Here is a 14,263-nt window from a genome sequence, read left to right as displayed (position 1 = left end):
CATTGGTTATAGGTGCCATTCTAAGCTTCTGAATGGTCCAGTGAGCACTTTTGGGGCCATAATACGGAAGTGGAAAGACAATAATTTCACCATAAATTTGCCTCGACCAGTGCTCCTCGCAAGATTTCTGATAGAGGAGTGAAAAGAATAATCAGAAGAGTTGTCCAAGAGCCAAGGATCACTTGTGGAGAGCTTCAAAAAGACCTGCAGATAGCAGGTACTGTTGTCTCAAAGAAAACAGTAAGTAATGCACTCCACCGCCATGGCCTGTATGCACGCTCACCACGCAAGACTCCATTACTGAAGAAAAAAGCATGTTGAAGCTCATTTAAAGTTTGCTGCACAACATTTGGAAAAGCCAGTGAAATACTGGGAGAATATAGTGTGGTCACATGAGAGCAAAATTGAACTGTTTGGATGCCATAATACACACCATATTTGGAGGAGAAATGGCAGTGCACATTACCCTAAAAAAACACCATACAACTTGGTGTTGGCTCTTGGACAACTCTTCTGATTATTCTTTTCACTCCTCTATCAGAAATCTTGCGAGGAGCACTGGTCGAGGCAAATTTATGGTGAAATTATTGTCTTTCCACTTCCGTATTATGGCCCCAAAAGTGCTCACTGGACCATTCAGAAGCTTAGAATGGCGCCTAACCAATGCCATCATTATGTTTTGCAACAATTAGGTTGCGAAGGTCTTGAGACAGCTCCTTGCTTTTACCCATCATGAGATGTGTCTTGTGTGACACCTTGGCAATGAGACCTTTTTGTAGGCCATCATTTGGGACTGAACCAGCTGTTATTAATTTCCACTGACGGGGCTGGATTGCTTTTTAATTACTTTAAGTTTTCCGCAGTTGTCTTGGCTTTCCATACCTTTTTGCGCCTCCCTTTCTTCATGTGTTCAATACTTTTTCCCTGTGTCATTTCACATTATTACACATAACTTAATTTCTGAACTTATTTTTGTTTGTTTCTTTGTATGTATGGCTTACTTGGGTTGTTACCAACATCTGGTGAACATTTCATGTCAATAGCACCTTTGGAAATATATTTACTGAGAAAAATGATGACGTGTTCAATACTTATTTCCCCCGCTGTATCTTAAAGGTCCTGTTCTTCGTGATCCCATTTTTCAAACTTTAGTTAGTGTGTAATGTTGCTGTTAGAGCATAAATAATACCTGTAAAATGATAAAGCTCAAAGTTCAATGCCAAGCGAGATATTTTATTTAACAGAAGTCCCCTTTCAAAGCCTACAGCGAACGGCCGGTTTGGACTACATCCTTCTACTTCCTGCTTTAATGACGTCACTAGAACAGTTTTTTTGACTAATGCCGCGTTCCAGGCAACCTGTAACCCGTGTTTTTCCAACCTTATACCCGTGAAAGTGCACTTGAACGGCAGTCAAACCCGTGACTTCCCACCCGTGAACTCGTACTAGATCGATGTACTCCCAGTTACGAGTTGGAAAAACACAGGTTACAGGTTGCCTGGAACGCGGCATAACCTCCGCCCACAGGAATACACAAAAAAAGGGGGGCGTGGTCTTGTTGCGCTCCCACGGAGAAGAGGAAGAGTTGCGTTATGGTAAGAGGCGTGACCTTTCCGGGCAACGTGCGCTAAGCTGCTGTCGAATCACAACACAGGAACCGCTGGCACAATCAGAACTCCTGAAGGAGGGACTTCATAGAACAAGGAAGTCATCAGCCTGTTTTTAGGACAGTGAAAACAGCGGTATACAGATAAGTAAATTGTGTGAAAAATACTGTTTTTTACACGCGAAACATGAACACATGTTATATTGCACACTGTAAACACAATCAAAGCTTCAAAAACACAGGAAAAATGGGACCTTTAAGAATATTTGGTGGTTAGAAAACTTCTTCAAACAATTAAGGCCATCACATAAAAACAAGAACACCACTATTTGGTACATAACCTTCATTTGAAACAATAATTGTTTTATGAATTTGACTTTATATAACAAACCAGAAAGAGGCAAAAGATTGTTTGACAATTGCTTGGCTCACTTTCTATGTAATTCATGCTGACAGAAATGAAATGAGAGATCACAAGCAAAACCACAGATGTAGATGAAAAGTCAAACTACATGTTGAGCGTTGATGTAATCAGTGGCAACGAAATGAGTGTCTTTATTGTTTGAAAATCGATCTTCATCCATTATGACATGGGTGGGTACATGCTCAAAAGAATCTCAGAATTCACTTTTATCTTATTTACATTCTTACTGAGAAAGTTCCATTAAGAAAGGCTCTTGGTACAGAAACATGATGCCAATTCTGAAGAAAGCTCAATTTCATAGGCACTAATGCAACCCAGATGCAGTTGGTCCACAATAACCTTTTCCATTTCCTCTATTATAATTCCATAATTTATTTTTTTGACAGCATGAACATGACTGCCACACATCAAAATAACCATCCCACTCCCAATCTAAATCTTCTGCAACTCTGGCCCGACCGATGCTTAAAAGTTAAAGTGGTAAACTTTGATCTGGAATTCTTGTGACCCTCCAGCCACTCTGGCCTCTCATGTGGACCAACTTCTGTCCACTTGTCCTGGGAAGTGAACCTTTCTTCTTCAGGACCACAAGCTTCTTGGATATCAGGAAATGTATGTGGAACTATCGGTCATCTTCAAGGTCTTCAATCCCTCGGGACCGCTGAAGAGTTTCAGCATGTCCACCTCCAGAGGGTGAAGGTGTCCACTGATGATCATTGAGTGAAGTGGTCCTCCCAGGTCACAGGAGGCCAACTCACGAAGCGTCCCGGAATGGATGACCTGGTCCTCGGCTCCGATCCGAGCCAGACCAACACACACTGTGTCTTCAGTCATTGCTGCATTGAAAGAAAGAACATAGGATAAACCTATGAAAACAGCTTTCAATCAAATCTAATTCAATTTTCCGTCAATGCTTGCCAGTGTCTCAAGCTGGCCAGACGTCCAGATGGTTCAACCACAGAGTTCATTTTAGGTTTTCATGCAATTCAGAAAGGTTTGCGAGAGTTTCTTACCCAGTTCCTCGCCACGACCCCGTCTGTTCTGTAGAATCTCCAGGAGTTGCTCAGCTGCCTGAGCGACAGTCATGTACCTGGGAGGCTCGTAAATCTTTCGACCCCTGGAAACAAAGTGGACTTGTAAACTCTAAAGTGAGCAGAAGTGTCTGGTGTCTTCTATTAATTTGTCTCAATCCCTGACAGTCTTGAAATTAGATCTGAGCTGTTATGGGGAGACACGGCAGGCAAAAACATCGTTTTTCTTCACTGGTCAATTTTGAGATTTTGGACTATTTGTCTTCAATAACATGTCTTCTTTCAGACTTGTGGTGAAAAAAAGTCCGAAATACACATTCAGGTCTTTATTTTACTACACTTTGTCTGTTTGCGTCTGTAGATTTCTCCTAAATTCAACAAAAGTTGGCGTTCTAAATCATCCCGCTGCTCCGCGATCGCTGTCTGCACCCTGTCATCACATATACCGTTAGAAAGCTCTCTCTCTCCTGTACAATGCTGTCGGATCCAAATATGGTCATTTCCTTTTTATCAGCAACCAATCGTGAAACTACAATGGGGCATTTAACTCTAAAAGCGAAATCTCATTGGCTGATGTCAATTTCTGACAACGTGATTCGTTCAGATGCATCACGTGACGTGCTCTGACATTTCCAGAGTGTGTTATTCACTGGGGTTCTGTTCAGTTGAAGGCCATAAATGCTATGTTATATAAGTTTTGATGTGTTTTAGGTGGTTTGTATTGTTGATTGCTAATGATTTGATAAGATATCAAAGGTAAATAGTTGTTTCCACTAAAAAAGTATGAATTTTTACAATACAAATCTTTAAAGGCCGTTTTCTCAAAATGGGTTTTTTTCTCATACTCTGAGCCAGAAATCTCCACTTCAGCAGCACTTACATAAACCAAACTTTCCAGTTGCATTCCTATCTATATTCTTAAGGTTTTTACAGAGGGGTTTGTTCATATATCGTTCAGATTCTGATTTATACAAAATTTTATACCTAAAAACGGGGCGAAACTGGATTTTTTTGGCTGTTGACAAATAGTGATAAAAAGAGATATCCAAAATCCCCTCTGTAAAAACCTTTGACTCTAATATGTCAACAAAATTAGACAAGAATTTTGAATCTGGCTTTATCCAATGTTCAGATTTCTCTTCTGGAAATATATGTAAATTAGTGCTTTTTTAATGAGATAATACCTAATTTGCATATTTAAACAAATATTCTAAAAACTTGTAATACAAAAGATGTTTGTCTTAATGTCAGTAATCAACTGGGGAAGTTTCATGCTGATATCTATTAGTTACATTTTTTTTTCCTATTCACCTGGGGTGTCTCCGCAGGTAACTTGAAGTTGCAGTTGGTCCCACAACACTGAGCAAGAAGATGCCCATTAATGCAATTTACATCTGAGCTTTGAAGTCAAATACTTTGCATGCTTTACTTAAGGTGCACTAGCCATCCATCCTTGATGGAATCAGTCAACTTGAAGAAGCTGGAAACATGCTTTGAATTTCTTTTTGGGGCCGTTTCCCCCTCCCTGCAGTGAAGGGCATCAACCTCACTGGACAAGCATCTGACTGTGACCAAAATCATGCAGCATATGGTTATTCCATTTCCGAGTAATGGTACAACAGTGCCAATAAATCTGGGAGACATTAGCACACTTTCCAGCCTTGAACAGTGAACACGCACCAGGCCTAATGCTCGTCTCCTTATAGCGTACATAGTGGAACACTAAAACCCATTTGGGGTTTATGTGGATTGGATATAAAATTACACAAAGTGCGCAACCATGGGGGGAGATAATTATAGGACACCAAGGAGAGAGCAAGGAGTTAACAGCCATCTTCTATGAGGCGAAATAACTCAAGTTCAACACCAGTGAAGGTTTTTCGGAAAGACTTGGAGTTCAAGCTTGAAAGCAGAGGATGAAGTTCCCTATTGCCGATAAAACATTTCTGAAGGCTTCAGATGGGAAAATTATAATGTGGCAGTTCTGGAGGCGGCCCAGGGAAGGTCCATGATATCATATCATGCGTCCAAGTCAAACAAGCTGCCACAGGTTTTACTGTTGTTATTTTTTTTCCAGCTCAACCAGTGTGCCCCCCCTGCAACTCGCATGAATGTTAACTCAATGTCTGCTGCAAACCACAAATCGACCCTCCCGGAAAAGCACCACAGACTTGATATAAATCAGCAGAACCCCCTCATCCCCACAGAAAATCAGAAAGTGAGAGTCTTACCTCATTAAATTCTCCATGGACTGCTCTTTGACTTTGATATCTGCGAAATAGGGGAGTTGTAAGTGCCGTACGATACAATAAGCTTGGGTTTTATAAACTAGGCCTCTCTGGATGTTACTGTCACATCATAAATAGTAGGTCGCCCCTCCATCTGGGGCTGTTAACCCCACGCAGTCTGGAGTTAAGTACATTTTCAGACTGCACCTGAGAGAGGCCCATATTGAGAACAAAGCAAAGACAAATGCACAAATCATGACCTGTCATGTTCTCACACCATGTCTACACCGAAAGCATCGATGTTAACCTCAAAATGTTCATGAATTACAGGCTAGACTTTGGCTACAGTCAAATAGGACAATTACTTTGTTTGCTACTTTCTTTTGAATGCGTTTTTACATACAAGTTTTTTACCTTCCAACTTGATTTAAATTAGTAAGCTAGATACCAGAAAATGTACATAAAAATCATTATTAAGACATTATTTTTGGGGGAATAAACAAAAATCTGAATATTGACAAAATTCATAATTAATAAAAATAAAAGTAATGAAGTGGCTGTAGTTGCTGTGTAGCATGCAAACATTTTAAACAGAATGATCTGACTATGTTGAGAGTAGACACTGTTTTTTTAGGTTTCCAAATCGTATTTTGAAAATAATTTAGAAACATCAGCAAATAAATTGACCAATATTTGCCAGCTTGATTAATAGCCCATGTCTTGTTAGCAACATTATGATGAATGGATGCAGCGTATAGTCTTTGTGTTTTGTCTGTGTGTGTGCTTTTGTTGTGTCTGCGGGTTATTGTGTTAGATAAGCGCACTTGCGTCCAAGGGTGGAAGGGGGGGTGTCCGATCCCCGCCTCCCTCTGTTTGCTTTTGAATAATGAGGTTAATAACACTGATCCCTCCTCTCTTGCTCATTTTGGTCCTCGCTCTCGCTCTCAGAGTCCTCAGCTGGGAAGCACCTGGGGACTCCCACCACACCTCCTCTGGTCACGCCATCCAATGAGATGCGACCATCAATCCGTAGACTTCGATTTTACGAACATTCATTACCAAAGACGCCTTCCACTGGGAAATCCCACTGGTACTTTTGGGGGTTTATTGAGAGTTGGCTGGAAATCTCTACGGCACACAGATTTAAACGTAATTTATTTGCTACCATCTGCCTTGGGGGTACCAAAGCATTTGCAACGGGTCCAAGTTTAATGTGCCCCCTGAAGGGAAAAGCCTATTTGACGGGACGTCAAAATACGGGGGTCGTCGCATCTGGTTTTGACACATTCATTGCTACAGTGACTATTAAAGATGCAACAAACATGCATGCTTGGATAATTGCTTGGGGACATCTGAGCTACGGGACAGACCATGCCAATTGTACGACACCATATAACTTTCTATCTAAATATAACATCACGGTCACAAAGACTTGAAGGAAGTGCTTACCCAGCAGGCACAGCGTGTGCAGGCCCATATCCCTGTTCTTCTTGATCTTATCATAGAAGCTCTCGGGTCTCCACGTGTCCGTCCAAAACACAATGGACACTGTCTCACCAAAGTTGTAGAGCTAAGGAGGAAAACGCAATCACGTTCAGATTTAATTTACTCGCACAGCATCTATGCTTCAGTGTGTTAATGTAGACCATTTTCAGCTCCGTTTTAGCGACAAGGTGCTTCCTGTTATTCAGTAAGCATGACATCATTGTAAACACTAGAGTGCCGCACAGCTGACACAACAAAGTGTCATTACGGTTACTTTACGTTCTACAGACCTTGTAAAGCACATATTAGTCCGATATGACCCAACCAGGGTTATTATAGATAAACTAAAACCATAAAAAAATTAACTGAAATTTTACATTTTTACAATGATTTTAATTCAGCTAGTTACCAACATTACTCATTTTCAATTTGTTTAACTTGACGTTCTAAAATAACACTGGACCCAACACATAGGTAGGGATGAAGTCATCAAACATCCAACCTAGTCGGTTAGTTTAGGTCAGACTAGTGACCTAGATGCATTTATTTTTGCATAGCTCTAATAAATTAAGTAGTGATGATTTAAAGGGATGAAATTTAGAGTCACAACTTCATGGAGAGAATTTTTACGAGGTGCCGCACATGATATGTTGGGGAAAGAAATAAGATATCGTAACCAAAAATCAGGAATTTGTTCCCTCGTTTTAGTTAAATTGTGGAAATGGTGTAATTAAATTAAACCGTGGGAACAATTTAGTACAATGTGGACTCAATTCAACTAAACAAGGGAATTAATTAATATGTTTGTCGAACAATATAACTAAAACGAGGTAATTATTTAAGAAAACATGGCCACAAAGTGTGAAACGCAATTCTTAATTCATGCCCACTACATCTTTTTTTGTCACATGTTATGTGTGGGGCTCAGTAGGGTCCAGTAGAGTCCAAACTCAGTCCTGGAGGGCCACTGTCCTGCAGAGTTTAGCTCTAGCCTGCCTCAACACACCTACCTGGAAGTTTCTAGAATGCCTTGATTATCCTTGATTACCTTGATTATCTGGTTCAGGTGTGTTTAATTGGGGTTGGAGCTAAACTCTGCAGGACAGTGGCCCTCCAGGAGCAGGATTGGACATCCCTGGTCTAAGTAAAGAAGATATTTTGAAAAATGTCTGGTTTTTTTTGTCCATACAATGAAACTCAATGGGGTCCAAAACAAGTCAAGTCAAGTCAAGTCACCTTCATTTATATAGCGCTTTTAACAATATGGATAGTTTCAAAGCAGCTTTGCAGTGATAATAGGAAATTACCGTTTAGGCTTTACAACAGCTCTAGGATAAAGTTACTGTCCAGCTAAAGTTAGTTTTGATTGAATGATTCACTTCCATTGCGAAGATCATTAGTTATTAACTTAGGGGCCGCTTACACGACACCGTTCTTAAAGGAAACCAACGCGCTCCGGCCCGCTAATCCGCACGACAACAGTGCCTGGTGTCTCGAGAACGCACTCCCTAGGTTCGAAGGTGCGAACGATTATCCGCTATCTCTGCGCAAACCTTAAAAACGCGAAAACGCAGACGTCGTGCACATGCGCATTACGTGTTCAGTCCAAAGGTAAGTGCGTTTGAATATATATGTGCGCAGGCGTGTACCGGTACTCCTTCTTTACAAATCAACCATCAATAAACTTCTTGTCTGGCGTTTTTTTCAAAACAACAACATTATACCCCATTGACTTTAATGGTATGGACAGTTGAAACATTCTTCAAAATATCTTTTGTGTTCAGCAAAAGGAAGTCAATCAGGTTTGGAATGAAATGAGGACAGAAGTTACATTTTCCATGTGAAATATCCATATGAATTCAGCATGAAATATCTTTCATTGTTAAAATTTTGTTTTGACCTCGTAATTGGTAATCAAAAGGTCACAATGATCCGTCGAAACGTCAGACTTCACTCTAGTGATGTATGCTGGACTCCTCCAATCATTTTGTCCGGTTAAACTCCGCCCCTTTCTTACAATCGACTGCAAGCTCGCATTCAGATCCGCCTTACAGAGGAAAAGATTTGGCGCTACTTCCACTTCGTTATGACTTAAAGGAGTCATAACCTAGTATTACATTGGATACCTACTGCTGTATTATAGTCTTTTAGGCCCTTCTAAAAAAGAAAAGTGGAAAAAAAATAAACACAGACCTACTTTTACCCTTATTTCTGAAGGCATTATTGTCTCGCGAGATCAATGCGATGTTTTGGCTGTAGTGGATGCTCTATATGGCTCTGCACGCCAGTTGAAAGGGTTGTTGGGACAGCGTCATTAAAAATGAATTTCATCCACTGGTCCCTGATAGTTTCGTCCGATTTTGGGAGATAAAACACATTTACATGTTTTTTATGGCAATCAACCACAGAGCAAGTCCGGTGTGCACTCGGTTTCTCCATCTTTCTCGACTGAACTGAATATGAGGGGGAGAGGGGAAGGGGGGGCTTCCTGCTGCGGTGTCCATATATGGTATATCCTACTACCTCATGACGTCAAGAGGGAGCTGAAATCAAAATCTCGTATTTGAGTGCGCGTGCACGCGCGCTGGTTTTTTTACCCTGAGGTAAACAAACGCTTCACTTTTAAATATCGGCTTCCCGGCCAGTGTATAATCGTTAGTCGATCATAACATACATTGATTCTCGTGGAAAAGTGAAAATTGCAGGTTATGACTCCTTTAAGACCGTCATTCAGAATCCACTACCTAGTCATGGGGAAGTAGAACAAAACCATTTCTTCTAATACAATAATTCGTGTTTTGGGTTACAGATAGTTACACACATGGGTTGGGGAATGTCATGCTTTTTTCTGGCATCCCTATTTGTTGATTGAGTCCAATTGGCGCATCTTAATCTGCACCCAAAACAGTAATTGCAAAGCGTGTGTTAACCTACCAAATCCCTCAGTAGATGAGAGCGGCAGCTGCGGTAGATGATTTAGGACCTGCTTTTCCTACCTAAATAATATCCTTTAGAAATGGCGCCACTGATCTCAGATCAACTGAAAATGCCCATCGTGAGCTTAGGGCGGCATCTGGGGCCTCTTGGTACACAAAGCTGCCCTGACAGGTCAATACAGGGGGCTGTTATTGATGGCCACAAGGCTTCGTTGATAGACTCCGCTGGGACGCCTACAGCACAAAGGCCGTAATGCCGTTTGATCATTTTCACGAGAGACTGGGCACGAATGATGCGCAATAGCAAATTACGTTCTCTGGAAAGTACATGTTGACAATGACACCACGGGGAAGGTGAGGTCACATTAGCGACATTCCGGCAAACTTTTGTGTGGCGATGTATGAACCACAACTGACAAAGGCGTCAATTTCAAACCAAGCTGCTTTTTGTTTGGTCAGCGCAGCTAATTTGCATGACCGATTTGAACCAGTTCGTGGGGAAATATCTCGCCCTGACACGAAATTCAAAATTCGTAGATTCCTATTGAAATGACTGGATTACGCCTGTGAAAAGTCGGCAAACAGCGGTAAACGTACCTGCAATCCACAGCAGCCCACCGCGTTCATGATGGAGGCGTTGTGGATAACACGATACTGTATCCCAGCATTCAGCGCTCGCAGAACCAGGTCGCTGTGAGTTGTGGCCCTGGAGAGAAGCAATTCTTTTAGCATACATTAATCCAAAATATGCGCCAACCGCAGATTGGCTACTTGTCGACATCTTTTCTTACTAATGTGTTGTGCGGTTTACAATTTGGAAGTAATCCAAATTGCGCCACAAACGCTTATCCTTTTCAATCTCGAATATATCATAAAATTTTATTAAACCCACACGTTCTTAAGTTCAGGAAAATGAGGAGTCAGACCCCCATCCCTCCTCCCAGCCTTGTGGGTTTTGGTGGTTTGGATGGAAAAACGCTGGAGCCAAACACTTCGCGACCGTGACTAGACACGATAGAGACGGGAAAGCGCGGCGTAATTAGCTCATCTCTTCTGGAGAGTTCCCAAAGTACCCAGACCTCAGGCGTCCACATCCCACTAATCGTAAGACCGATAACATTGCAGCCCAGAGCATTGGTGCTCAACCACTCTGTGGTTCAAATATTCTGAATAATAGGAAACATTTACATTATTTATCTACAATTAGGCTGTAGGAAGTGTATTCTGATAGGTTTTTTGTAGTTTTTTTTATACTTTTGGTTGAAAGGGAAATAAGTGCACTTGATTGCATTATCAGAATCAAAATGAACCAAACTAGTCTGAACATTTCCTCCAATTTCTCACGTAATATCTTTTTTCATATTATGATGAAATATGAATTGGATAGGCTTGTGACAAAGCTTTCCAATAAAAGCCTGTGCAACACCTTAATTAAAATTTCCCGTTAAGTCATTGCACTTGTGGTAACTGTGGTTTAAGTGATGGCAATGTCAGAGTGACTCAAAACATCATATGACAAATATGCACAGAAACCACAAATGAAAGTTGCCAACTATATTGTTGAGGATAAATCCTCCTCAACAGTCTGACCGGATGTTTTAGTTCAGGTCAATTTTGCAGTTGTACATATGGATCAAATATGTCCTTAACTTGTCTTTAATATGTTGTTGTAGATTCTGAATTAGTTTGTTATTCTTACCCAAAAGGATCACCAACCACCAGGAACGCCACATCACTGACATCTGCTCCCTTCAGGATCTCATCCGCCTGTTGTTCCACCATGTCTCTGTCTGCCAGCAGCAACTCGCGTCCATAATACTTCTCCTGAGACAGAAAGCAACGGCAGCAGAAAGACATCAATATTTCAGATGATTCAAATGTTTCATATGTGGGTTTTCATATCAGTGTTGCACTTTAAGCGCTTTAGGCTTAAATGTTTGATGTTAATTTTGCAGACAAATATAATAATTTAATAACATTAGATTTGTAAGTATAATTAATATGATTAAAAAATATATATATAATTGAATTTCTTATTGAACAGTTGGAACAAACCATGAAAGCAAAGGGAAAATAAAATTGACTGGTAGAGTAATTTCATTTAAAATAGTTTTGATTCTCAAAATATTAAACATGGAATTCATATTCCTTCTGATATTTTTTTGGGGCCAACACTCCGAAATAGCCCAGAATGTCAAAGTGGTGTACACATTTTTTCTTATATAAAAAATAAATAAAAATGAAATATTGGGTTAAGTACATTTGCATAACCTTATATTATCACTGCTTACAAAATACTTAAAGGTATAGCGGAGGATCTTTCCGAATTTTAGATAAGACCCGCCCTCACCACTTTTTGAATAAGTTTGATTGATTCACCAGAATGATTGACAATTAGGAGGACCAATAGTATAGGTGATCCACCCGGAAGTAAAAAATCCTCTGCTATACCTTTAATATCAGAAAAACTTTTGTCCGCCAAATCAGTTATTATGGGGTAACCAACATGCAGGAAGTCATTTTGTTGAAAACTATTAAACAGGAAAAGACATCACAGAGAGTCAGTAAAGTCCTTAAAAACATCACATATTTTGACCTTTTATGAAAAGCCACGGCTAGTTCAGGTCAAATTGAGTAACCAAAAAATATATTCTTAATGTTCATGATTCATGCATTTTTAGCCTTGAAAAATATCTTTAAAAACTTTTATAAAATTAGTATGTTTTACTTTTTTTGTAGAATATGGAATAAACCTTTTCAGAAATATTTGAAAAAGTGATAAACACAAATATCACGGCATTTCATGGCATGTGTGTTTTAATCTAGTTTAAAAAAAACTTTATTTAGATCATTCCAAGCATCATTTGTAGGGGTGTAACAATACCCTAATTTCACGATTCGATACATATCACGATACGATATTATTGCGATACTCCAAGACATATAATAAAAGGTTAAGAAAAAATGTACTGTTGATTAAATGCTAAATTTGATATAACATTGTGGGTGTAAATGAATAGGCTTGGACAATGGTGACACCAGAATAAATATATTCCTCATGATTCTGAACCTGAAAATACAGAATTATTTTAGACGAATATGCTTGCACTCTGTCACGGGCTAGATATATTTAAAATAATGTAGGCCACTTTTTACTGGTAACATAAGACTTATAACATAAGCATTATCAGGACCCACTAATATTCCCCCATTATTATACATTATATTCAACATAATATATTGTAGTTTAATGTAGTACTGACTCTGAAAACTAAAAAAAAATTCTTATTTTGGGTGAACTATCCAGTATCCACGATACATATTGTTGCATTTTTGTATTGCGATATATTGTGACACAATATATTGTTACACCCATAATCATTTGTCATCAACCTGCATATTGCTGGCACGTGAGTACTATCTCTCCATCTTAGGTCTCAAATTACAGCAATATTTCAAAACGCAATCATAGTCTTCATCGAGATATATATCGAGCTGTCAACCGTCAAGATTCAGACCTAATAATATGTTTAATGATCCACATACCAAAGCTTCCTTCCCGACGGTCAGTATTGACGTGTAAGCCTCCAAATAAACGCGACTACACTGTCGGATGATCTCTAAACCTTTGACAGTGATGTCTTTAGCATCGCCCAGCCCGAGACCGATGAAATACAACATCTCTAGATCAGAGAACACAGCAGGTTTCACCGTTACCCGTCGCTAAAAGGCTAAATCACAAAAGAACACATTAAGGAGCGCTTTAAAGAATGGATACGAGTTGTCTGTCAATATACTGTTTTGCGATCTTTTATCAGACGCTAAAAAGCTTGCAGAATACATTGAGTTTCACTGTTATTCAGCACTCACATGGTGCCACATGGAGCAACTGACAAGCACTGCCGTAAAGCATAGACTACTTCACGACAATGTCGCGTGCTGTAACCATAGAAACAGAATAAGCTGGAGTGAACTAGACGTTCATTTAAAATCACATTTATTGTGTCTAGGATGTGGTGCACAGTTAATAATTGCCATTAAGTTATTTTAAAGTTAAAATAATATGTATAAAATGTTCATATTTGTTCATATGTTATAATAGGCCTATATTTGAATATATACTTCATTAAAAACCAATATATATAGCCTATGTATAGGCTACATTTAAATATATTATATAATAGAAAGGTTTGAACAAATATTAGTGTAGTTTATACTGAGCAGACATCTGTATAACTTTACTAACTAAATTGTAATTTTTAATTTTAGCACGTGTCTTTGTGTGACCTATAATTTCCACACAGCTCACAAAACATTGATTTAGAATAAATTCTAGGTGTTTAATGGGCGAACTCTCACTAACCTTAAAACCACACATTCAGACATTGTGCAATTACAACCATATTGTGTAGTTTAGTGCAAAAGGATGAATGATTGCCAAGTTCAGGGCTATTTGCTGTGCTGTTTGCTGTTTGTTTACTCTGTAAATCCATCAGTTTCACCCTCAAATTGCAGAGAAACATTAGAAAAATGTGCACACAGATACCATAGAA

General features: G+C 39.5%; 1 protein-coding gene across 1 annotated transcript; it reads right to left on the bottom strand.

The window, feature by feature from the left end:
* Positions 1-2,134: 2,134 nt before the first annotated feature.
* On the bottom strand, positions 2,135-13,641 carry dph5 (diphthamide biosynthesis 5). Its single transcript, XM_084415737.1, has 7 exons — positions 13,257-13,641; positions 11,410-11,534; positions 10,308-10,416; positions 6,739-6,859; positions 5,293-5,332; positions 3,044-3,147; positions 2,135-2,866 (listed from the first exon to the last, which is right to left on the bottom strand). Exons 1-7 carry the CDS (start codon positions 13,389-13,391, stop codon positions 2,634-2,636), a joined length of 867 nt encoding a protein of 288 aa, XP_084271863.1. The 5' UTR covers positions 13,392-13,641; the 3' UTR covers positions 2,135-2,633.
* Positions 13,642-14,263: the final 622 nt, after the last annotated feature.

Source organism: Rutilus rutilus (assembly GCF_951802725.1).
Source record: "Rutilus rutilus genome assembly, chromosome: 8".
Taxonomy (NCBI): domain Eukaryota; kingdom Metazoa; phylum Chordata; class Actinopteri; order Cypriniformes; family Leuciscidae; genus Rutilus; species Rutilus rutilus.
The sequence above is the reverse complement of the archived record's forward strand: the minus strand, read 5'-3'. Positions and strand labels throughout refer to the sequence as shown.

Coding starts and splice junctions, on each gene's coding strand:
- dph5 (XM_084415737.1), bottom strand. CDS start 13,391: ATGTTGTATTTCATCGGTCTCGGGCTGGGCGATGCTAAAGACATCACT. Junction 10,417..11,409: donor GTGGTTGGTGATCCTTTTGG/GTAAGAATAACA, acceptor GCTTCTCTCCAG/GGCCACAACTCACAGCGACC. Junction 6,860..10,307: donor TGGGCTGCTGTGGATTGCAG/GTACGTTTACCG, acceptor TTTCCTCCTTAG/CTCTACAACTTTGGTGAGAC.